The following is a 25,322-nucleotide window of genomic DNA, read 5'->3' on the forward strand; positions in this document are numbered from 1 at the left end:
AGTGAAGAGCTGGCTGACTCCCAGGTAATGCTCAGTGTCATCATGAGTCAGGTTTGTTTTCAGGGCAGATCAAGCTTGTATTCTCTCTCTCACACACGGTAGCTGGTCTGTAGTCAGAGGGGACTGTGTAGTCCCAAACAGGAGGTATGCTTTTAGTCAGGCAGCCTTTTCCATGAGAGCAGCCCACACCTGGAACAGTCTGCCAATACGGCTCAGGGAGTATCAAAGTTACTTCATTTAAAACTAACTTAAAATCATGGTTGAGAGATGGTCAAGTGTGCGACCATTTTAACTGAGGGGTTGTGATGTATTGTAATGTATTTATTTGTATGTATTTTAGTGGATTGTAACCAATACTGATTCCTACTGTGTTAATTATTGTACTATGTCTTAATTATTGTAGTTCTCATGTCACCTGCCCCAGAGACTACAGTTGAAAATTAGCCAACCGGCTAAACTGGCATATTTACAGTAAAATGTTCCTTAATATGCACTGTCTCTGTATTTTAAACCTATAAATACAAAAATAAATAAAAGTATAGACGATAATCAAGACTACAATATCAAAATGAAATAGAAACCTCACACAGTTGAAGTGATACTTGATGTTTTTATTCAAATGCGTAAACCATGGTGGCTGTTGTTGCAGAAGATAGTGTTCAGGATTCAAACACTACTAAGAGCATACGTTGGATTTCCCTCTTCCATTTTATATTCTATACAGAGAAACTGTATAAAAAAAAAACATCCCTCTGTTCACATTATCTAATTGCATGCCCCTCCCCACCGCCCCTCTTATCTACTCTCCTCAAATGCTTGTGTTCCTTCCTGTATAACTGTATAATATACAGTTGTATCATATAATGTATGATATATCAGGACAGCCAAAACCCGCCCAGTTTTCTAAAAACACACATATTCAATCAATAACTGAAATTAGCACTTTGCTAAGCACTTTGCTAAGTAATCTAATGTGCCTATAGCACCTACTATGCTAATAATGTCTACTATTATGTACTCAAGAGTATAGCACTCAAGTTTGACACCGTTTGACCAACAATATCACAACTAGAGTTGTACCCTTCCTGCTGACTTGTTGTACATACACAACTTGTAAGTCACTTTGGATAAAAGCGTCAGCTAAATGACTAAATGTAAATGTACAACCATCAAACTATGATGAGGGAAGAGGCGGGATGGGTCAGCCTCCAGTTAATACGCTATAGCAGAGCGTCTCAACTCTCAATTCCATATACAGTGTAGTTACTACTTTTCATTAGTACAATGGGAAATCTTGGGACTTTCTATTGTCTTGCTACGAAGATTTATTTCCTATCATATTATTTTCCAAAGGTAGGCTAGAGTCTGTACATATTGTATGAAACACAAATATGAAAAATACAAATAATCACCATACACACATATTGAGATTATTGTAGGCTAATAGAATGACTTCATATCAAAATTGCCTTCAACCACATTTAAAAAGACACTTTATTATAAATACATCACCCGTTTCAGTCTGTAGATAAACTCTACCTAAATAAATATAAAATGGCAACAAAATAATTTATAATAATCATCCATTACGAATATTGAAATCAGAAAGTAAAATGGCTTGACAGCTTGATCAGCCCTAAAACCCTTTCAACTTTGAAATAATATTATTATTTTGCACCATACTAATATTCTGCCTGTCACACCTACACTATGTACAGAGAATGAATAGGAAAAGAAACTACAGGAAAATTAAAAAATGTATTAAATAAAAGGTGACTGTGACAGGATGATTATCTGGACATGAGGGTATATTTTCCACATCAGTATGTAGTAACATCTTTGTACTGCATGCCATTAACTGTGTGGTTTTGACCCTCAACTACATGGGACTAGAATAAACTGGTAGTCTGTAAAGATGACACTCTTATGGTTCTGTTGATGCTGTTGTCATTCAGATCCTTTGAGGTGAAAGTTCAAGGGATCCCTTGGAAAACAACCAATTATTCACCTCAAAAACGTTGCTAAACCTGGGTTAGTTCTAGTTCAACATGATTCCACTATCTTCGCTCTAGCTTTAAAACATCCCATGAAATTAAAAGTGTTTTCCTCCCCCCTCCATTTTAAACGTTTTTTGTCTGCACCTAGTTCTCAATCTATTTATCACTATATGCCAAAAATAATCACACATCTAAAGAAATATACTGTCTTCTCTTCCTGGAAAAAGTGCGAACACCAAAAAGAAATGTTCAAACAAGCTCATCTCCCGACACGTACGTCTAAATGGCAGGAGTGTAAAAAGTACCCAGAAATTGGGGCGGCTACGTGGCGTAGTGGGCAAGGCGCTCGCCACGAATGACTGAGATGCTGGGCTTGCCTGTTCGAGCCCAGCGCTCCACATTGCTTTCAGTTTAGCTGGTCGTTCATACTAATACACATTGGCCGTATTAGGGGGTGGGAAACTGATGGGTGGGGATCGGGCGTTGTGGACAGCGACTCCTACAGGTCGGTTGGTGCGCCTGCGCAGCGAATCAGGAAGTGTCGGGGGCAGCGTGAGCCTCCCATGCGTTACTCCTCGCGACTGAGAGATCGAGCTGCGCAGGTGAAAAGATGCGACTGCTGTTACCTCAAGTACCGGAGGGGACTTGTGCTATGTATGACTTAGTCCACATTGCAGCCGGCTTGTGGGAGGCAAGAAACAGCGTCCGTGACAGGGGAGGGTTGAATTGGATGATATGAAATTGGGATGGGAGAAAAATATAGAAAATGGGAGAAAAAGTGGACCAAAAAAAAAAAAGTACCCAGAAATTATGCTTAAGTTAAAGTATGGGTACCGTCTCAAAACCTTACTCAAGTAAAAGAGTATCTGGCTAAAAACACACTTGAGTAAAAGTCTAAATGTTTCTACTTTTAAATGTACTTAGGTACTAAAAAGTAAAGTACTAAAAAGTAAGTAAAAACTTTTTTTCTGACCATCTATTCTTCTGATAGCAGTTGTTTAATCAAATACCCTCGCTTTCTAGTCACGCACAAGGACCAATCAGCATGGGTATGGGCGGGTTCATTTTCCATTGATGGGGATTTGATTGGCTGTTTTTAAATAAATTGCAGCCGCAGGATTAATAACGTTAACGTTAGTTCGGCCAGAGAAACAAATATACAAATTAAAATGGTTGGACCTGCGAGATTTGTACTTTGTAGGTCTGCATATTAAATGTAAGGAGTAAAAAGTATGTATTTTTTCTCTGAAATGTAATTGAGTAAAAGTACAAGTATACAAACCTAATAATACTCGAGTAAAGTACAAATCCACAAAAACAGTACTTAAGTATTGTAACGAAGTACAATTACTCAAGTACTTTACACCCCTGCTAAATGGTAAATGGTGCATTTATATAGAGCTTTTATCCAAGCGCTTTACAAGTTTCTTCCTCACATTCACCCATTCACTCACACATTCACACACAATGACGGTGGAGGCAACCATGCAAGGTGCCAACCTGCTCACTGGGAGCAGTTAGGGGTTAAGTGTCTTGCTCAAGGACACTTCGGCACACTTAGTTGTACTGTCAGAAGATTTGCTGGGAATATTCATGACCCCTAGGTTGAGAGACCTGTTGATTTGCTGGGAATATTCATGACCCCTAGGGGGAGAGTTAATCTGGGTGACCCTGTGACCTTTCCTCTGGCGCCACCATAATGATCTATAGCCAGAAATAAATGTTGCAACATCAACTCTTGTGTCGTCTACCCAGTAAAGTGTTGCATGTGAGTTATGGCACAGTGGGTGGAGGTCTGCACCGTGTGGGTGGAGGTCTGCACCGTGTGGGTGGAGGTCTGCACCGTGTGCATTCTTGTAGTTGTGTGACTAACAAGATACGCTAATTTGAAAACTGAAAGTTTGGCCTGATGGTGGCATTAGAGGAAAAGGTCATAGGGTCACCAAAATCAACAGGTGTCTTCCGTTCGAAGTATTACTTTTCCAGATATATATTGTTCACAGACATCCAAACGGGGGACGAAAACAATAACGTCTTTGGCGGAGCTAATAACCTATGACACTAGTAATAACCTTTTTCTTTAAATAGCGATACTGTGTGTCCAGTCAGACCCATTCTGTTTTCCCTGGCAGTGTTTCTGTGTCGTCATCGTCCTCCTCCTCAGCCTGAGTGGTGTACAGGTGGGCCAGCCTGCTGAAGCGTGGCCCCCAGCCGTACAGGCCCCTGTAATCCGGCTCCTCCTCTGAGCTGGAGGAGTAGATGGTGCTGAGGGAGCCGGCGCTGGAGCCCTCGCCTTCGTAGTCAAACACCAGGAGACAGTCGTAGGGCGGCGCTGTGGGGTCCATGTGAGCACCGTACAGGTTCTGGGAGAGAAGCGTCGTATTAGCTACACAATCATCACGTCACACAATGAAACGTCCCCATCCCGGGTAGAATTAGACTTCCATCTCATCATATCTTCTTTTAACACATATGAATATGATATACACCTGTTTTTAAAGAAAACTGCTACCTTATTTTCATAATTTGATAACTGATGTGGAATCATTTGACCAGATTATTTGTGGAGGCGGACAGCAGTCTTTGATTAAGGATAGAGTCTACTGACAGATTGACATGACAGACCTAAAGGTTACAGCAATGGTCCTATAGCCTATATAGGCCCTAGATCTCTAAAGATGGCAAGCTATGCATTTATACAGGAAAGTAGACAAAACAAAGTGGCACCATGACGTACAGACTGAGTTATAGATATGATATGCAGACTATGAGTTATAGATTTGATATGCAGACTATGAGAAGGCTATGTGTGTGCATATGTGTGTACAAGTTGAAGGTTATGTGTATGCATTTGTGTGCATGTGTGTGGGATAGAAAGATAGAGAGAGAGAAAGTGTGTTGGTAGATTTCAATAGCTAATAATAACTTCAATAGTGTCCCATGAGGAGTCACAAAATCCATGTGTCAAAATGTCCAAATGCTGGAAATCTCGTTTTGGAATGAAATTGTATACTACACAGTGGTGGAAAGTAACTAAGTATTTTACACAAGTACTGTACTTAAGTACAATTTTGAGCTACTTGTACTTTGCGTATTTTCATTTTATAAACTGAAATGTATACTACATTTCAAAGGAAATATTGTACTTTTTACTCCACCACATTTATCTGAACCCATCAGTTACTAGTTACTTTGAAGAAACCTTTCAACTTCAAGAGGACATAATCAGAGCAGCATAACTGGACCACATACCACTTCAACATCACCTTTAAATGGTAAATGGTGCATTTACATAGCGCTTTTATCCAAATCGCTTTACAATCTTTGTTCCTCACATTCACTCACACACCGATGGCAGAGGCGACCATGCAAGGAGCAAGCGGGGAGCGAGGAGCGGGGGCCTGGTCGCCCCTTTAGAGGTCAATGGTTTGAGGATTCCCAAGCACTGGGATACACAGACATCATGTAGAATGCATACTTTTACTTTAGATACTTAAGTACATTCAAATGTACCAAGGGGATCAATAAAGGAATATCTTATCTTATCTTACTCCACTTTTACTTAAGTAGACATTGAATGGAGGACTTTTACCAGAGTACTCGTTTATCTGGATATTTCTTAACACTTTGGTTGCCTAAGGTTAAATTAATGATATACCATAGATTGCCAGCGCTATTTGTCTATGGAGAAAGTCCCCTTCTTTGCAGGGCTATAACTTTTTAAATTCTATTGCTACATTGCCATTATTAGGGCCCATTCAAAGTCCTATATGTATTGTTCATTGTGTAGCAACGTTAAACTTTTTCATTCACATATTCATAGTAAAGTATGGTCTAATGTATAAGTATGTTTTCATCTCTTTCTGCAGCTTTCTCCAGAACGTGATCTATAGCCCCAAATGCATTATATTGATGATGAAATACAGTTTGATGGCAATCAGCGCGATATAAAAAATTCCAACTAGACGTACTTCTAGAAGTTACTACACGTCATCTGATGTTGACCGGATGGGCTAGGGGGCGTTTATAATTCCGTGGGCAGCGTTATACCAATCATCTAATGTGGGTCAAATGTTGATAATATCAGTTATTATCGAAGACGGTAACGTTACACGCTGAAACTCACCCCAGTCTCCGCGCGCCGTTGGGCGATCATCGTAGAGTAGAAATCTTATCATTATGGGATATATTTTTACCCGGTCCATCTCCAGCTTGTATAATGGTATATACGTCCAAATCATGTTGTTTATCGAGTTATTGGCAATCGATCACCGTGTAGCGTGACGAGCCAGAGTCACATGAACTATAGCGAGCGCCCGGAAGTACTACGGTCGTCATGACAACCTCTATTCAACATCCTGTTTTGGCGATTGCGCCGATCGGCCACCAGATGGCGCTCCTGAACCGCCAGAGAGCTCAGTGGGTCCTGCTGGTGGATCTCAGGCCAGCGGAGGGACATTATGAATCCGATCGCAGATTTTTGAAATATTGATATAAGGACGCTGTACAGCGTCCCCCGGCAACTTTAGCATGGCCAGCAAAGACGTGAAAAGACGTGTCCCGGCACTCAAAGTGTTAAGTAAAGGAACTGTGTACTTCTTCCACCACTGATACTACAATTGTATACTTCATACTACATGAATACTATAGAACAATACAGGAACACTCACATCTTCAATAAAGTTGCCAATCTCCTCAGACTCCCGTGGTGGTGAGCAGTAGAGGGGGAAGGGGAGCTGGCTGAGGTCATAGTTCTACAACAGAGGGGAACATTCAAAACACCTGCTCGCTAGTCCAACATCTCTGAGTAGATCATAATCATTTGTAATATTAATAATAATAATAATAATAATAATAATAATAATAATAATAATAATAATAATAATAATAATAATAATAATAATAATAATAATAATAATAATAATAATATCAACAATAATAATAACAACCTTTATAAAATACTTTTCAAAACACAGTACAAAGTGCTTCACAAAATACCAACAAGTAGAATGGTTAAGAAAGGAAAACAGGAAATTAAATAAGTCAGTACAAAAGGTAAAAGAACCACCATTAAAGCCAATCCAAAAACAACAATTAAGTGAAAGTGAGTGTGCAGAAGTGCGTGTGTGTAAAAGACACTCAGGTAACAAGCTCAGGTCATCTTCCCCCTTCACTGTTCTCCTACACTGTGGAACCACCAGGTCTCTCTCCCCAGTACGTCAGCCCTTCTCCTCTTCCTCCTCCTCCCATGCACCCACTCCTTCGTTTACCTGCTCCTCTCTTTCCTCCTGCACCTCCTCTCCTGTGCCCACTCTTTCTCTCACCTGGTCCTCCTCTCCTCCTCTTCCTCTCCTGTGCTCACTTGTTCTCTCACCTGGTTGTTCTCCTCTCCTCCTCCTTCTCCCCTGTGCCCACTCTCCCTCTCACCTGGTCCTCTCCACCTCCTCCTCCTCCTCCTCCATCTCCTGTGCTCACTATTTATCTCACCTGGTCCTCCTCCTCCTCCTCCTCCTCTCCTGTGCTCACTCTCTCTCACCACGTCCTCCTCTCCTCCTCCTCCTCCTCCTCTCCTGTTTCCACTCTTTCACTCACCTGGTCCTCCTCTCCTCCTCCTCTTCCTCTCCTGTTTCCACTATTTCACTCACCTGGTCCTCCTCTCCTCCTCCTCCTCCTCTCCTGTGCTCACTCTCTCTCACCACGTCCTCATCTCCTCCTCTTCTGTGCTCACTCTCTCTCACCACGTCCTCCTCTCCTCCTCCTCCTCCTCCTCCTCCTCCTCCTCCCCTGTGCTCACTCTCTCTCACCACGTCCTCCTCTCCTCCTCCTCCTCCTCCTCCTCCTCTCCTGTGCTCACTCTCTCTCACCACGTCCCCCTCTCCTCCCCTTCCCCCTCCTCTCCTGTGCCCACTCTCTCTCACCACGTCCTCCTCTCCTCCTCCTCCTCCTCCTCCTCCTCCTCTCCTGTGCCCACTCTCTCTCACCTGGTCCCCCTCTCCTCCTCTCCTGTGCCCACTCTCTCTCTCTCTCTCTCACCTGGTCCCCCTCTCCTCCCCTTCCTCCTCCTCTCCTGTGCGCACTCTCTCACCTGGTCCTCCTCTCCTCCTCCTTCCTCGTCGTAGTAGAACAGGTTGTCTCTGGCCTCCTCCTCCAGCAGAGGGACCTTCTTCACGGAGCTCCTCCTCCTCCTCCTCCTCAGGAAGAGCAGAAGCAGCAGCAGCAGCACTTATGATAAAAAGAGAACTGGGTGTTTGAAAACAGCAAGAGTCAAAAGCAAGCCAGTGTTAAAGCCAACGGAGAGGGACGCGCCGCCACATACACAGCGATCCAAAGATGACTCCCAGAGCTCCAAATGCGAGGGAGGAGACGCGTGCCTGCGAGGCCGCCCGGAGCGGGATGAAGCAGGCCAAGACGACACCGCGGCACTGGCACACCTCCACGTCCAGCGTGCTGTCCTGGTGGAGCATCCCGCCGTCGTAGACACGCATCAGCACGGAGTAGTCGCCTGGGGACAGTGGCCTCTTTGGCACCAAGGCTGCCACGTCACCTGCAGATACGGTAGAGAGGGTTAAGAGGGGTAAGATTTACTTCATTGTCAGTTTACACAAGGCAATTGTGCAGTGCAGCGCCCCTGGAGCCATTTTTGGGGGGTCAGTGCCTTGCTGACGGGCACTGGAGATGTAAGACCAACCCCCCTCCTGTTGGTACTGAAGTCACTAGTCTGCCTCTCGACCTCTAGGACGTCCTGCCACCATCCTGTTGGTACTGAGGTCACTAGTCTGCCTCTCTACCTCCTGTGTTATTCACTCCATGATGCAATTAAAAGAACCCTTTCACTTAAGCATTCAGGATGATTTTTGTATGGTCTTGTTCATCATGCATGTCATGTATGAAGTAACTGGTAGAGAACTGAGCATTTTCGCCATGTGTCAAGGTTATCTGTTGATGTGTTTATTCGATTCTAAGCACCTCTGGTAATGTCACTAACTAACTCACTCATTAATTCACTCACTCACTCACAATTAGCCACTCTGTCCCTAGTGGTGGCTCACATACATGGGACTTTAATAAGACCAGTTCAATCCATGCACTTTGCATTCATGACACGTTGGGCCAGTTTCACAGACAGTGAGTAAGGACTAATGATTCTCAATTGATAGCGCAAGTTTAGTCTAGGACTAGGCTTAATCCATGTCCTTTGTGTCCTTGTAATATTATCATTGCTTGTATACAGTAGTTCCTTGTTAACAGTCAATTATAGTGTCGCTCATCACACGTCAACTAGCTGGTGTTCGGTGGTGTTGTCCAGTAGGGGTTCTTACTTGTGGAGTTGGTGCTGATGGTCCAGTTGGTCCGATGCTCCGCCTGAAGCTCCACAGTGAACGGCCCGGCGTACCCAGGCCCGTCTGGGTCCACGATGTCCAACAGAGCGGGAGGCGGGTCCTCGTTGCAAAGCACGACGCGTCTCTGCCTGATCAGAGGAGCGTTGTCGTTGACGTCCAGCAGGTTGAGCAGCAGGGTCCCTGTGCTCGTGGCTGGGACTGGGTCTGGACAGAGGGGAGAGGTGTTGTTTTTCTAGTGCTATGTCCGCCCATCACTAACACGCAAACTGTCTAACGCCTGTCCCGTCTCGCTGTGAGTGGATGTCTCGTGGTGATGACCGGAGTGGTGGACGTCCCGTGGTGATGGCCGGGAGGATGCGATCCTCTCTACGCCGCCCCCATATGGATCAGTCATCATCAGCTCTATTTTCAATCTTTCAAAATGTTCTTATGTACCCCAGTTGCTATTGCATGTACTTATTTGTGTTTCATTACACGTACATGCTTACCAACTGTTTCGCCTGTTTTATAGCAACACTACTATCACCGACATCTAAGAAGGGAGATCCCCCCTTGAACAGCCCTTCTAAGGTTTCTCCCCTCCACATTGCCTGTGGTGGTTTTTTCCTATTGCTAGGTTTTTAGTGAGTTTTTCCTTACCTTCGCATGGGGTATGTCTGGGAGTGTTGCATTTATTTATTTATTTTACATTTTATTTTGGATTTCATGGTATTTTTGTTTTGTTCTTGATTCATTGTGATGTTTCTTCTTGACTTGTTTAAAGAAGACGTGTCCGGCCCATGGGGACTGATTTATTTGAGGTGTGTGGGGAGAAGGCTTGCTAAACATGTGCAGCTTACTACAGTCATTCTAGTTGGATAATAACCATCTTATTACAAGAATCCAATACAATATTTACCATTATCATAAGCCAAAATTAGGACAGTGTATTTGCCATCTTTGACAACAGTTGACTCTCGATCCATCCGGCTTTTTACTTTGATCAGTCCAGTATCAATATTGATGTCCAGCCAGTGTGCAGTGTCATTACTCAGTTCAAATCTGAGAGAGAGGGAGAGAGAGAGACTGTTACTTAACAGGATAGTATTGTATTCAATTGCAAGAGGTGTGTGTGTGTGTGTGTGTGTGTGTGTGTGTGTGTGTGTGTGTGTGTGTGTGTGTGTGTATGTGTGTGTGTGTGTGTGTCTGTGTGTGTGTGTGTACTTTATAGTATGGGCAGTTCAGATCACATATTCTGAACATTCCTGTTTCTGATTGTAACTCTTAATTGATTTACATTTAATTGAACTCTTTATTTGTCTACTTTGTCTTGTTTTATTGTGCCTTATTATTTTATTGTGATTATTGTGATGTTTTATTGTGATGTGATTATTATTATCTACTTGTGGGTTTTTGTGGTGTTGGATTATATAATGTATGACTTCCTATTGTTTTTGTAATCTCGGCTGCATTGAAAATGGGGGCTCGTCTCTCGATTGTATTTCAGAGTATAAAATAAAGGTCATGATGATGATGATCCTTTTACCTAACCGCCTGTGTCCTGGCCGTGTCTGGGTCCTGGGCTTTGCACTGGGCCACAGTGACCCCTACAGTCAGATCCTCTGACCTGCTCACATAGAGCTCTGCGGGGCTGAAAACCGGAGGCTCGTTTTGGTCCTCCACCCTCACTGTGACCGTCGCCGTGGAGGTGGTCACAGGCCTGGAGAACCCCGCCTCGTTCTCCACCACCACCAGCAGAGTGAAGACGGGGACGCTCTCAAAGTCCAGCTCCTTCAGAGGGGCGGAGAGAAAAGAGGGTGGGGGGGGGGTTGAGAGTCCATTCCCTTTAGGAGTTTTACAGTGCGATCATTCAGATTCAGGTCACCCTCTCTTCCCAAAGCCATGTGGCTTCTACAAGGAAGACATGTTCCTTTCCTTTATTGATCCCATTGGGGAAATGTGGGCATCACAGCAGCATGGGGGAGGGGGCAGGGGGGGGGGGGGGTATGGGCAGGGTAAGAAAGACATAAATATAGGCAATGCAATATCTGAGTATAAAAATGTGAGAGAAATAAACAGTGTAAACAAAGGTTATAATATATGTTACAATATGTTACAAATATCGACAATAGATACAAATAAAATAAAAAAATTAAATAATAATAATGACATGATAATGGCAATACATTTTAATCTGAATATATACTATGAGTAAGAGTAAACAGTAGACACAAGGTGCAGGTGAGGGGCTGTACCCTAACTGGCATAATATACAGTACGTTATAGCCCGTAAAAAAAATGCTCTTTTGTGATGGAGTTCTTTCACTTCCCAGCAGACATCCGGCAGGAAGATCAGCTGAACAGTTAATACCGAGAACAGATAAGAGAGTCTGACATTCCCCCCACCCCCACCTTGGCCGTAGTCAGGATCCCCTCCATGTTGCCGGGGCCTGTGCTGATGGCGAAGTGTCCTCCCTTGTTGCCTCTGATGATGGAGTACTTGGTGTTGGCGTTAGGGGAGCCGAGCTCGTCCTGGTCGGTCACTTTCAGCCTGGCCACCTCCACACCTGGCTCCCCGTTCTCAGGGACTGACGCAGACATCTGAGGAGAAGAGCAGGACAGAAACACATCCCTCTGTGTCTGTTATCACAGTCATTTACCCTGAATACACAGGATACGTTCATCCCAAACAGATGGGGGGTTTGAGAGATGGAAGCAGGAAGGTCTCGCATTCCATAAGCTGTATACCAAGGGGGTAATAGAATGTTTTGAGGAGCTGGAACTGAGACATGGATTTGGAAACCATGGCTTCTGTAGATATCTCCAAGCATGTCACTATTTAAATCAAACCATTACAAAAGATCATAGAAGAATCATAGAAGAAGGCGTATTGAAGGTATTCATAGCAGCATACAATTCGGAGCCGTGTAGAAGGATTATAGCGAAAAGTATGAAATGGACTACAGAACCTGAAATTGATAAATACAACATATATCAAGGAGAACTGGGAACAGGGAGTGCATTTTACTATAATGATAGATGAATGGGGGGAAATATGTAAACAACAGTGGAAACACTTGGAGAGAATTTGAGATGAAAAACACTGTCAGATTCTTGATCACACCCTCTCAAAGAAAATAGAGATGAAGGAGCTGTTGGAGGGAATACTGGAATAAAGACGCCAACCACTATCATATCATCTGGGATTGCTCCTCCATTCTCCCTCTATGAAAATAATTTGAAGTCGAAATACCATTAAAAAAGTGATGTATTTAGGGAAAATAGATTTCAACATAAGGGACAATGATGAGGAGTACATTTTTTACTTATTAAGGGTGGCAACCAAACAGGCTCACAAGGAAGTGGAGGAGTCAGGTGGTGCCGACGGAGGGAGAATGGATGGAAGTGATTCATGAGATCTATGTGATGGAAAGGTTGAGGTACGCACTGAGACAACGGAAGGCAAGGTTTGATGAGAGGTGGAGGAGATGGAGGGAGTTGTTTAGGCCCACGAGGACAGACGTTGTGTGACTGTGTGAAACATGGATGGAAAAGAATGGTGAAATGCCCCTTTTTGTTTAGGCTAATGATCACTTCACTCGAGGGCGAGTGCACACATAGGAACCTGGTTCAGATGTAACAGGTGTGGCAGTGAGTCGCAACGCTACCTTCCAGTCATAATCAAATCAAATCAGTCATAAATAATAGTTAGTGAACTCAGTTGATCTCGGAATCCCTCTGAAGTAATGGTTGTGATGAGAGGATCAAGAAAAGAGGGCGGGCTCGAGATAGATCTCTAGCTACTACTTATAATTTTTTTATGGGCATGTTATCTAAACAGCACACCTTATATGGATTCTACCAATCAGAGCCACAGATGGCCTAATCATAGCTGTCTATTCCAAGATTATTATTATGATTATGATTGACTTTTATGACTCTTTATACACTGATGGAGACATGAGAGGCAAGTTCAGCTTTTGTTTGGAATCACACATTCATATTCTGCCAGGACAAATTCACCCAAATATATATTTGTTTTACCTTGTGGCTCATGATAATGTGTTCAGAGAATGAATACCTGAGGAGCTGCTCAGGAGCTACTGGTGCTTTTGAGCAGGGATGTAACTCAGTTTACCCACCTTTTTATTTGTGAAATAGTTTATCTACCTTTTTAAGATTTATAATTGAAATTCATAGTATGGCTTATTGTTTCGATTTAGACATTGATTTACGCAAATATGAAAATAGGGTATTTTTTAGCAAATACAATTGCATAATGGTGATTTTTGGCATTACTGCAATCATCAACTGGAGGTCACAGTTTACCCACGTTCCGTTTTTTACCATTGTGTCAATACAGGCTACTGGCTGGAGCCCCATCTCTACTGTGTGTAGACTAGACGCTTTACACTCATTTACTCACATCCGTCACGGTGAACTGCGGGGCGTGATCGTTGCCGTCAGTGATGGTGATGATGGCGGTGCAGGAAGCTGTGTGCCCTACCCCTTCCAGATCAGCAGCCTCGATGACCAGCGTGTACTTGGGATGAGTCTTGTAAATGTAAGAAGGGGGGGGGGGGGTTAGAATGAAGAGCAGATCTATGTACAGTATGGATTAGGGATGGGATGATACGAGTAACTCACAATACGATACTGATATCTGGCCCTCCTGGCCTTCCTGACTGGCAGACCCCAGGTGGTGAGAGCAGGCAACTGCACCTCCTCATCCATCACCCTCAACATAGGGGCCCCCCAGGGCTGTGTTCTGAGTCCCCTCCTCTACTCCCTGTACACACACGACTGTGTGGCTCAGCGGAGTAGCAATACAATCGTCAAATTTGCTGACGACACAGTGGTGGTGGGCCTGATCTCTGCCAACGACGAGAGGGCCTACCTGGAAGAGGTCAAGGTCCTGGCGGGATGGTGCCAGGAAAACAGCCTCTCCCTGAACGTCAGCAAAACAAAGGAGATGATTGTGGACTTCAGGAGGTCGGGGGTCAAGGACTACAGCCCCCTCAGCATCGACGGGGCACCGGTTGAGAGAGTCAACAGCTTTAAGTACCTCGGAGCCTACATATCCGAGGACTTGACATGGACCACACACATTAACAGTGTTGTGAAGAAGGCACGACAACGCCTCTACTTCCTCAGGCGCCTAAGGAAGTTCCAAGTCAGCCAGAAGATCCTTAAGAACTTCTACTCATGTACAATAGAGAGCATCTTGACCGGCAACATCACCTCCTGGTTTGGGAATAGCACTGCACAAGACCAAAGCAGACTACAAAGAGTGACACGTTCAGCCGAACGCACAATTGGAGGGGGGCTCCCCACCCTCCAGAACATTTACTACAAGCGTTGCAAGGGCAAGGCTAAGAGAATCATTAAAGACTCCAGTCACCCGAACAACTGCCTCTTTGAACTGCTGCGGTCAGGCAAGCGATACAGGAGTCTCAAGGCGAGCACAGAAAGACTCAGAAGAAGCTTCTATCCCCAGGCCATCAGGCTGCTAAACGAACAATGAATGAACACTACACAACAACAACCACCAAACGCACATAGCACACACATCCACACGCACACACTCACTTTAAACAAACACACTGTAGCACCCACTCCACACACTTATAGCACACACCCACTTTAAACAAACACACTGTAGCACCCACTCCCCACACTTTATATTTATGGATGAAGGATTGCACTACAACTCGTACACCTTACTGTAAATTGTACCTAAAATTGTACCTCATCCCATTTCTGCTTTGCACTAGATAGTACTGTACATTAGTACACTGCATAGTATTGTGTATTGTATATTATATGGTAACTCAGAACATTGTACATATGTCTATACCGAACACTGTGACCTCATTTTCTTCTTCTAAATTCATGCTATATTATGTTATTATGTTATTTGATACTATCTTGTCTAGCACAGTCTCTGGAGCGTAACAGTAAGAAGCATTTTGTATGAAAGTATTCTGTACTTCTGTATGACAACTATTAAAGAACTTGAACTTGAACTTGAACTTGATAATATCACTCAGATACACAATATCTGCGAGAATCAATATATTGCAAGAAATGTAATCTACAATATACACAATATATGTAACTGAAGAAGAAAAGATGAAAAGGCACAAAGCAGGAATTATGTATTTTTCACAGAATTGACATGAAAGCGTATCAGATTATTTAGTGTGCATCACAAACTGCCCAATTGTATATTAAACAATGTACAACAAATTGCATAGTGGCTCTTTAATACACACTGACCACAACTTGATTATTAATTATGAATTATGTGCCCAACGGAGAATTTTGTTACCATCTGCAATAAAAACAAAATATATACATCATCCGTTTTATCTAATAAGATAACGTTTTCAGTCTGTTCACCTCATTCCAATCATTTTTGTTGCAGTAAAATGGGATTGTCAAGAAAAAAGAAAAAGAAAACATCTTCTTAAAAAAAATATATATATAGAGAGAAAAGTATCGATAACATGTGGAGGATGTACGACGATATATCGCAGTATGGACCTTTTGTCCCACCCCTAGTATGGATGGATGACAAAGTGAACAATAGAGGCGTGGAAGAGGACATTGCTGTAGGAACTACTTTACCTCTCTGTCCAGTCCGGCTGCCGCCACACTGATCACTCCACTCACTGGGTTTATATCAAACATCTCTGGCCGGGGGAGCGCCGGCACCTGAGTCAGTATCCGATACCTAACGATGCCGTTATACGTCTCTGGGTCGTCTAGATCCACAGCCGTGACCCTCATGAAGGAATGATCTGGGTGGTTTGAAGCAAAGGGAATAGATTATTTTGAACTGGCAAATTATATTTGAAATGAAATCAAGTTTGGAGGACTCAAGTTGAAACCTTTATCAGAAACACAATAATAGCGATCAAGCAGGAGGAACTAATGAGGAATCATTGGAGCACATTATGTCCTCATGATAGTGGGTAATGTATAGTTCCCCCCCAATGAATGAAGGACATATGGCATGTACACATACGTTGTATGTCGTCTCTTGTGGCCTTTTCAGGATGTGTGTAAGTCTCAAGTGCTTTCATGCAGTTTGTGGTTTTCATTGAGATTTATGATCCACCTCCAAAAGAACTCTGAACAGCTACTTCCACCGGGCCAACAGGCTACTGACTGAGAGACTCTGAACAGCTACTTCCACCGGGCCTACAGGCTACTGACTGAGAGGCTCTGAACAGCTACTTCCACCGGGCCAACAGGCTACTGACTGAGAGGCTCTGAACAGCTACTTCCACCGGGCCAACAGGCTACTGACTGAGAGACTCTGAACAGCTACTTCCACCGGGCCAACAGGCTACTGACTGAGACTCTGAACAGCTACTTCCACCGGGCCAACAGGCTACTGACTGAGACTCTGAACAGCTACTTCCACCGGGCCAACAGGCTACTGACTGAGACTCTGAACAGCTACTTCCACCGGGCCAACAGGCTACTGGCTGAGACTCTGAACAGCTACTTCCACCGGGCCGACAGGCTACTGACTGAGACTCTGAACAGCTACTTCCACCGGGCCAACAGGCTACTGACTGAGAGACTCTGAACAGCTACTTCCACCGGGCCAACAGGCTACTGACTGAGACTCTGAACAGCTACTTCCACCGGGCCAACAGGCTACTGACTGAGAGACTCTGAACAGCTACTTCCACCGGGCCAACAGGCTACTGACTGAGACTCTGAACAGCTACTTCCACCGGGCCGACAGGCTACTGACTGAGACTCTGAACAGCTACTTCCACCGGGCCAACAGGCTACTGACTGAGACTCTGAACAGCTACTTCCACCGGGCCAACAGGCTACTGACTGAGAGGCTCTGAACAGCTACTTCCACCGGGCCAACAGGCTACTGACTGAGAGACTCTGAACAGCTACTTCCACCGGGCCAACAGGCTACTGACTGAGAGGCTCTGAACAGCTACTTCCACCGGGCCAACAGGCTACTGACTGAGACTCTGAACAGCTACTTCCACCGGGCCGACAGGCTACTGGCTGAGAGACTCTGAACAGCTACTTCCACCGGGCCGACAGGCTACTGACTGAGAGACTCTGAACAGCTACTTCCACCGGGCCAACAGGCTACTGACTGAGACTCTGAACAGCTACTTCCACCGGGCCAACAGGCTACTGACTGAGAGACTCTGAACAGCTACTTCCACCGGGCCAACAGGCTACTGACTGAGAGGCTCTGAACAGCTACTTCCACCGGGCCAACAGGCTACTGACTGAGACTCTGAACAGCTACTTCCACCGGGCCAACAGGCTACTGGCTGAGACTCTGAACAGCTACTTCCACCGGGCCAACAGGCTACTGACTGAGAGGCTCTGAACAGCTACTTCCACCGGGCCTACAGGCTACTGACTGAGACTCTGAACCATCACGGACACACACACAAACACAAAGCACTTAGATGACTTGCACACCACACACTGCTGCTACCTCATGTACAAAATCTCTTTTTTATTTCCAAAAAACGTTCAAGATATGTGTATTTATCATCCGCTGCTCTTTAACTTCACTGTTTAACTTGACTTTAACTTCACTGTTACATTGTATAGTAATATAGCTTAGCATAGGATTGTATAGCATAGATTATAGGAGTATAGATAGTATAGGGATAGCAACATAGCATAGGGTACCATAGTAAAGTTATATTGTATAGTATAGGATTATTTTAAGTCTATTTGTTGTATTGCACTGTATTGCACACTACTACGGTTGAGGAGCCAAGGAAAACAAGCATCTCACATTTTCAAAATGTATGTACATTTTAAAAGCTGTGACAATAAAGGAATCTGAATCTGAATGTGCCTTTAGCACACAAGGTGTTTGCTGAGGTGGTTATTTCAAATAACACTCACACTCATGTCTCTGTGCTGACCCTCTGGCCAACCATCTCCAGCATTGCACCATTGCCCTCTGGCGGTAGAAATATGTACCACAACTACACAAAGGATTACGTGAAAGTCAATGGAGAATTCTGGAAATGAATTCCCCAAAAATACTTCCCGTCGCCAGATGTGAAACATATTCCCACATGCTCATCCTTGTGCCTCTGTAACATTCTGTGCCAAAGCACAGGCTGATCGGCCCCATAGTTTGCAAGAGATTACGCGGATTCACACACACACACACACACACACACACACACACACACACACACACACACACACACACACACACACACACACACACACACACACACACACACACACACACACACACACACACACACACACACACACACACACACACACACACACACACACACACACACACACACACACACACACACACACACACACACACACACACACACACACACACACACACACTTTTGGACTCCTAGCCTTATTTCCTACGTACAGATCATATTGTAGATCAGTAGTCCTTTCTCAGCACAGTCCATGCTGTTCTTCACACTGGATACCTGCAGCTCTGGCTAGTTAGCCACAAAACCAATATAAAGTAATGGGGCCACACTTCAGTCTGTACAACCCCTGAAATAAGCAAGCGCACCTTTTGAGTATGTTTAAATGTGTAAACATGTTAAGTGCCATTCAACAATATCACAACATGGATTGTGCCGAGAAAGGACCCTACCATTCAGCAATATCACCAATGAGTAGGAAATAAGGCTAGGTATCCAAAATCGGACCATATCCAATAACCATCTGTTACTCAAGTCTCAAATCTGTAGCACTTTTTGTAATATGGATGTGTTGTGTATTACATATTGAAATGAAGTATGGTGTAAGGCTGTCTCCCTCATAGGTAATCGCTAGGTTTGGTCTCAGTCAAGATGTTGCTAGTCGATTAGTTGATTTTTATGCTTTTCTTTTCAAGCTGAACAAGTTATTTCCTGATAAATGATAAGCACATCTCTGGTAAGGACTAGATTTGATAAGCACATCTCTGGTAAGCACTAGATTTGATAAGCATATCTCTGGTAAGCACTAGATTTGATAAGCATATCTCTGGTAAGCACTAGATTTGATAAGCATATCTCTGGTAAGCACTAGATTTAAACAGGTCCTTCTGTATGACGCAGGGAAATAGAAATTTGACAGATGTGTTGATGAAATAAATGTATCAATTAGTTGACAAATCCTATAACTATTGGTGGACTGAGAATTTGTTTAGGACCATCCCTGGTATGTTGTCATGGGGTTTCCGCCTTCTGTAGTGTGGTAGTGAAAGGGTTAACCATTTGTAGTGTGGTAGTGAAGGGATTAACCATATGTAGTGTGGTAGTGAAAGGGTTAACCAACTGTAGTGTGGTAGTGAAGGGGTTAACCCTTTGTAGTGTGGTAGTGAAATGGTTCCATTTGTAGTGCGATAATGAAGGGATTAACCATATGTAGTGTGGTAGTGAAGGGGTTAACAATCTGTAGTGTGGTAGTGAAGGGGTTAACAATCTGTAGTGTGGTAGTGAAAGGTTAACCTTTGTAGTGTGGTAGTGAAAGGGTTAACCAGCTGTATTGTGATAGTGAAAGGGTTAACCATCTGTAGTGTGGTAGTGAAAGGGTTAACCATCTGTAGTGCGGTAGTGAAAGGGTTAACCATTTGTAGTGTGGTAGTGAAAGGGTTAACCAGCTGTAGTGTGATAGTGAAAGGGTTAACCATCTGTAGTGTGGTAGTGAAAGGGTTAACCATCTGTAGTGTGGTAGTGAAAGGGTTAACCATCTGTAGTGTGGTAGTGAAATGGTTAACCCTTTGTAGTGCGGTAGTGAAAGGGTTAACCATCTGTAGTGTGGTAGTGAAAGGGTTAACCATCTGTAGTGTGGTAGTGAAAGGGTTAACCATCTGTAGTGTGGTAGTGAAAGGGTTAAATAACGATCTCACCGATGGCTGTGCCCTCGCTGACGTTGCCGTGGGAGGGGTCTTGGCTGAATACAGGTTTATTGTCGTTCTGGTCAATGACTTTGATAATGACATCCATGGGTTCTTCAGCCTTGGCTCCCTGGACCAGGGCATGGGCCAACAACTAGGAAACACCACAGAGCACAAACAAACATGCTACATTAAAGGAACACGCCAACATTATGGGATATGTGCTTAGCGTCTTCTCCAGAGTCAGACAAGAAGATTTCCTCTCTGTGCGTTCAGGAAGCAAGCTATCTGGCTGCAAACTAGCCTAGATTAGCACAAATGAGCGGATACGGACCAGCTAGCCGAGCTGTTGGCCAAAAGCACCTCTCCCAGAGTTTTAAGCTAGGCTAGTGGTCCGTATCCGCTTCCATTCATTTGTGCTAAGCTACAGTAAACTAGCTTGCAGGAAATTGGTGTCCATCTTCTTGTCGGACTCTGGAAAAGACGGTAATCACATTCCCTATAATGTTGCCGTATTACTTTAAGTAATGGATTGGTGATGGATGAACAATATAAAATAATTATACTGTGTGATGTTGTTATTACGCGGTTCTCTGGATTTTGCCTCAACTCACCCTGTATACAGCCTTTTTCTCTCTGTCCAGTGGCTTGGTCACGTACATCCATCCAGATCCCTTGTTGATGGTGAACAGGCCCTCCGGAGGTTCGTCAGCCCCTGGCCCAGAGATTGTGTACTTGATAGCAACATTTCTGTCCAAGCTTGACCTGATCTAAATTAGAAAATAAGGACAAGAAAGTCCGAAAGTTTATTCAAAAAAGGCTTTAGTCATGTGCTACAAACAATTTAAGTATTGATTCAAAAATATATGTTTTACTATTGCAAAGGTCATAGATTACATTGTGAATAGTAGTTACCTGCACCATGACTTTTGGATACGGGCCGTTGTCGTTTTCTGGGAAGTTTATATCTGGAATAACCCAAGCCCTCTTCCTCCGATTCAAACCGTTGAAAACATGTGGAAATTCCAGGACTAGAAGTTGATGGGTGCCCAGTTTGGAACTGTTCTGTTTGAGTAATTACATACCATAAGCATAATTATACTACTTTATGTCACTGAATTTGATTCTTACATTCAACATTGTCTATTGTAGGCCTTCAGTCTTGCCAGGGTTTCTTGAAATAATAATTAATCATTTCCACCAATAATCTTGGTGATATTATGTGGTATTATGTGGCATAATGCCCTCCTATATTATACACTGTATAAAAACATTGTTTCAAATAAAATAGAAAAATATAACCAGAGAAAACTACTCACAATTAGATTACTAAAGACTGGGTGCTGAATGGTCAGTGTATGTCAAGATCAGGACGACACTCCGAGGTGAGGTTTTATTGCCCTTATTCCGCGTGTATCGTCACATTCTATAGTCACGGGTGGGGTCGATTATGGCTATGTGTCTAATACGCCCGTCGCTTATAAATGACTTGTTTGCAGTCAACATAGTCGAAACGGATTTTTTTTTTTTTTTTTTAAATTGGTACATTTCCGTTTTATACCATTTTGAAAAACGCTCGTTTTTTTAAACTTCCAAAAAAAAGTGATTCTGCAGGAATCGCGCTTTAGTGGAATACACAAAACACGTTGTCATTTTTTGGCCTATTTATGAATAGTTTTCGAATAAACGCTAGATTATCGATAGTATATGTGTACTTATGCATGCTAGAGAAGCCGGCTGAAAAATCTATTATCTTATTTCCTGATCAGCACACACACACACACATATGGGACACGTTGATATATAGGTAAAAAAAAACTCTTGATTATCCCCAAGACTGGTAAAATAGATTCCTTACCTCAGATCAGATGTTCTCCAAAAACATTATTCCAATTCCTGATCGCCATTCCAAATATCGATCGCGTTTATTGATCCAACGCTGGGTACTGGAAACACATATTCCACACCGTTCTGCGGCTCGGCAATTAATGGAATAGTCTCCGGTTACATGCCTGACGAGTAAAATGTGGATTCCGGACTCTTTTTTTCCCATCCATTTCATTCAGTCCAATCCAATGGGTGCAATACCATCCGGAGAGACGATAGGGGGCGGTACTTTCCCTGTTTGAGCTCAGATAGATCCCCAATGGTAACGTGAGGCTAGATTGATGAAAAATGAATGGAAATCGATAATAAAAAAATTAACAATTAAATAACGAGATTTCTCGTTCTTGGCACTCAAAGTGTTAATCGTTATTTCTTTTATTAGCAATATCCATTCATTTTTCATCCATCCAGCCTGACGTTATCATTGGGAATGGATCTGAGCTCGAAAAGGGCAAATACCGCCGCCTATCGTCTCCCGGAAGGTATTGCACATCATTGGAATGGATTGGGTGGGACTGTGCATCAAAAAAATAAGTCCGGTCCAGGTTTTACTTCTCGGGCATGCAGCTGGATACTATTGCATTGAGTCCCCCCACTGGGAGCAGCGGCGATTATGTGTTTTGGTGCTATAACGTTGGATCAATAAACACGATCAATATTTGGAATGGCGATCAAGAATTGTATTCATCTTTTTGCAGAACATCTGATGTGAGGTAAGGACTCTATTTTACCAGTCTTGGGTTAATCAGATGTTTTTTTCTCCGCCATCGCAGCGTGTGTGTGTGCGTAACGTTAGCCGTATCCACGGCATGGATAATCTATTTTTCAGCCCGCTTCTCTAGCGTGCATAAGTACACATATACTATCGATAATCTAGCGTTTATTTGAAAACTATTCATAAATCAGCCGAAAAATGACAACGTGTTTTGTGTATTCCAGTAAAGGCCGATTATCGCGGAATTTCTCTGGAATTACTAGACATCTCCAAAACTATACTCGTATTCAAAACGGTATAAAACGGAAATGTACCAATGAAAAAACAATACGTTTTGTACATGTTGACTGCAAGCAAGTCATTGATAAGCGAGGGGTGTTTTAGACCCATAGCCATAATTTAAGATATAGTTTAACTGTTCGCAAATTTCCGCGTCCTCCCATTGACTTCCTTATTGGCACGCTAGCCCTAATATGGTCAAAGGGCCGTGGCTCTGAATGAAAAACACATTTAAGTAAGGCAAGCTCAAGCACACACATGAAATAAGTGTAAAGACAATGTGTTACCTGTAATTGGATATCATTTTTTGTTTTTGGGACTTGATAGCTGATGAGGCGCTCTGCTTCAGCCAAAGCAGCCCAACAACACTATAGGATACAAAAGTCGTAATCATAATATGTAGAACTCACTACATTACTTTGCCACGAATATTAAAGGGTCTGTTCTATAAGTGAAAACTTAACAAAAGCTAAAGTAAGGCTGTAACCATGAATAAATGTGCTGCATTAAGAGGCCCATCTCACATGGGATTAGAAAAAAGCTACAAATCGGAGCGGCTAGGTGGCGCAGTGGGCAAGGCGCTCGCCACCAACGCAGGAGATGCTGGGTTTGCGCCCAGCTCTCGGCGTTGCTACCAGCTTGGCTGGTCGTTCATACCAATACAATTGGCAGTATTAGGGGGTGGGAAGCTGGTGGGTGGGGATCGGACGTTGTGGACAGCGACTCCTACAGGTCGGTTGGTGCACCTGCGCAGTAGAATCAGGAAGAGACGAGGGCGGCGTGTCCCTCCCACGCAGACCCTCGCCGCTGAGAGATCGCGCTGTGCAGGTGAAAAGATGCGACGGCTGCCTCCTCAAGTACCGGAGGGGACACGTGATGCAAGGCTTCATCCACATTGCAGCCGGCTTGTGGGAGGCATGGCCTAACAACTTCGAGACAGGGGAGGGTAGAATTGGACAATACGAAATTGGGGACGGGAGAAAAATAGAAAAAAATGGGGAGAAAAAGTAGATAAAAAAAATTTAAAATAAAAAGCTACAAGTCGGCGGACCGGTGCTTCCACTGTCCTGAGCCCACAGCCTCATACAGACACAACCCCATGGTACAAAGATCTTTAGTGAGGCAACAGGTGAATAAATAGAGGCCCATATTACTGTTATTCTGACTCGGGCATCGCAACCCCTGGAGCCCCATACACATAATACAAAATATACACATATGCAGACTGAAAGATAATCATTATCTTTCTCATTTGCCAAGCCTTTTTCCTAATATTCGGCATAAGAAAATAATTGCGGTTTACACTGTGTGATTCATGAATACATGCCGACTCACTTTTTTTATCCAAAGAATCATTTATTAGCTGTATTGATATTACACTTGTAAACTTGTGTTTTACCCATTTCTCTAATAATTCACAAGCATTGCTAATGCGGATCTGCAAGATGTCAAACAGGTTTACCTGGAACAGGACCAGCAGAAAGATGAGCCCTGTGGTCCTGCGGTCCTCCATATCCACAGCTCTGTCCGCACCTCGGGTTTTCTCACTAAACTGGGACTGCTCCGCTTGCCGCTCCTCTCTCCGGGCTTATCTCCAGATCTATCTATCGTTACTTTCTATTACAATAGTCCTTCCTCCAAACGTTAAAAGTAACTTCTTCTTTCTGTGAAGTCAGGGATGCATGACAGTTCCCAACTGCAAACGCTCTGTTGATTATATCTTTCCTGTGGATCCCCGCTAGTGGTGGATGATAAATGGTGTTTGATCAGATCGACGGGAAGCTGACAGGAAAACAAAAGGCAACGGGTCTAGGTGACCCGACAGCGCTGACAGACACGCAGGTGTGTCGTTCATATGCAACACTCACCTGATTCCCGTGAAAGGTGTTCCCAGGACAGACCTACAAGTGAATTAGAACCACTCAAAACGAGAAAGAGACTTCCAAGTAATCCTCCACAACATAGCCTATGTCATTTTACATACTTACATTCTGCTAGTGCCCCCGGTTAAGCTTTGTCTGCAAGACTGCTGAGGTTTTCTCACAGAAGACGCTGTGCGGGTGTTTACACAACACTAGTGGGCAGGACAGGCTCATCAGGATAGTCGGCTAAATTAAGTACGTCAGGAGCCATGTTTTTAAAAGTGTATGTAGGAGCCAAAGCTATATATTTAGGTTATTGTATTATATGAATGTTTAATATTGACTGGATTTAGATAAAGTCATTGAAACATGGTC

At 43.6% G+C, this 25,322-nt stretch overlaps 1 protein-coding gene across 1 annotated transcript; it reads right to left on the reverse strand.

The window, feature by feature from the left end:
• Positions 1–1,476: 1,476 nt before the first annotated feature.
• Positions 1,477–25,032, reverse strand: LOC311245181 (B-cadherin-like). Its single transcript, XM_084334991.1, has 16 exons — positions 24,954–25,032; positions 24,548–24,823; positions 23,373–23,453; positions 21,120–21,269; positions 20,819–20,974; positions 20,217–20,358; positions 15,947–16,119; positions 13,743–13,871; positions 11,729–11,917; positions 10,863–11,107; positions 10,236–10,378; positions 9,317–9,541; positions 8,314–8,541; positions 8,083–8,219; positions 6,668–6,751; positions 1,477–4,360 (listed from the first exon to the last, which is right to left on the reverse strand). The coding sequence occupies exons 2-16, from the start codon at positions 24,596–24,598 to the stop codon at positions 4,103–4,105; spliced, it is 2,391 nt and encodes a 796-aa protein (XP_084191117.1). The 5' UTR covers positions 24,599–24,823; positions 24,954–25,032; the 3' UTR covers positions 1,477–4,102.
• Positions 25,033–25,322: the final 290 nt, after the last annotated feature.

Source organism: Notolepis coatsorum (genome assembly GCF_963971535.1).
Source record: "Notolepis coatsorum genome assembly, chromosome: 18".
NCBI lineage: Eukaryota > Metazoa > Chordata > Actinopteri > Aulopiformes > Paralepididae > Notolepis > Notolepis coatsorum.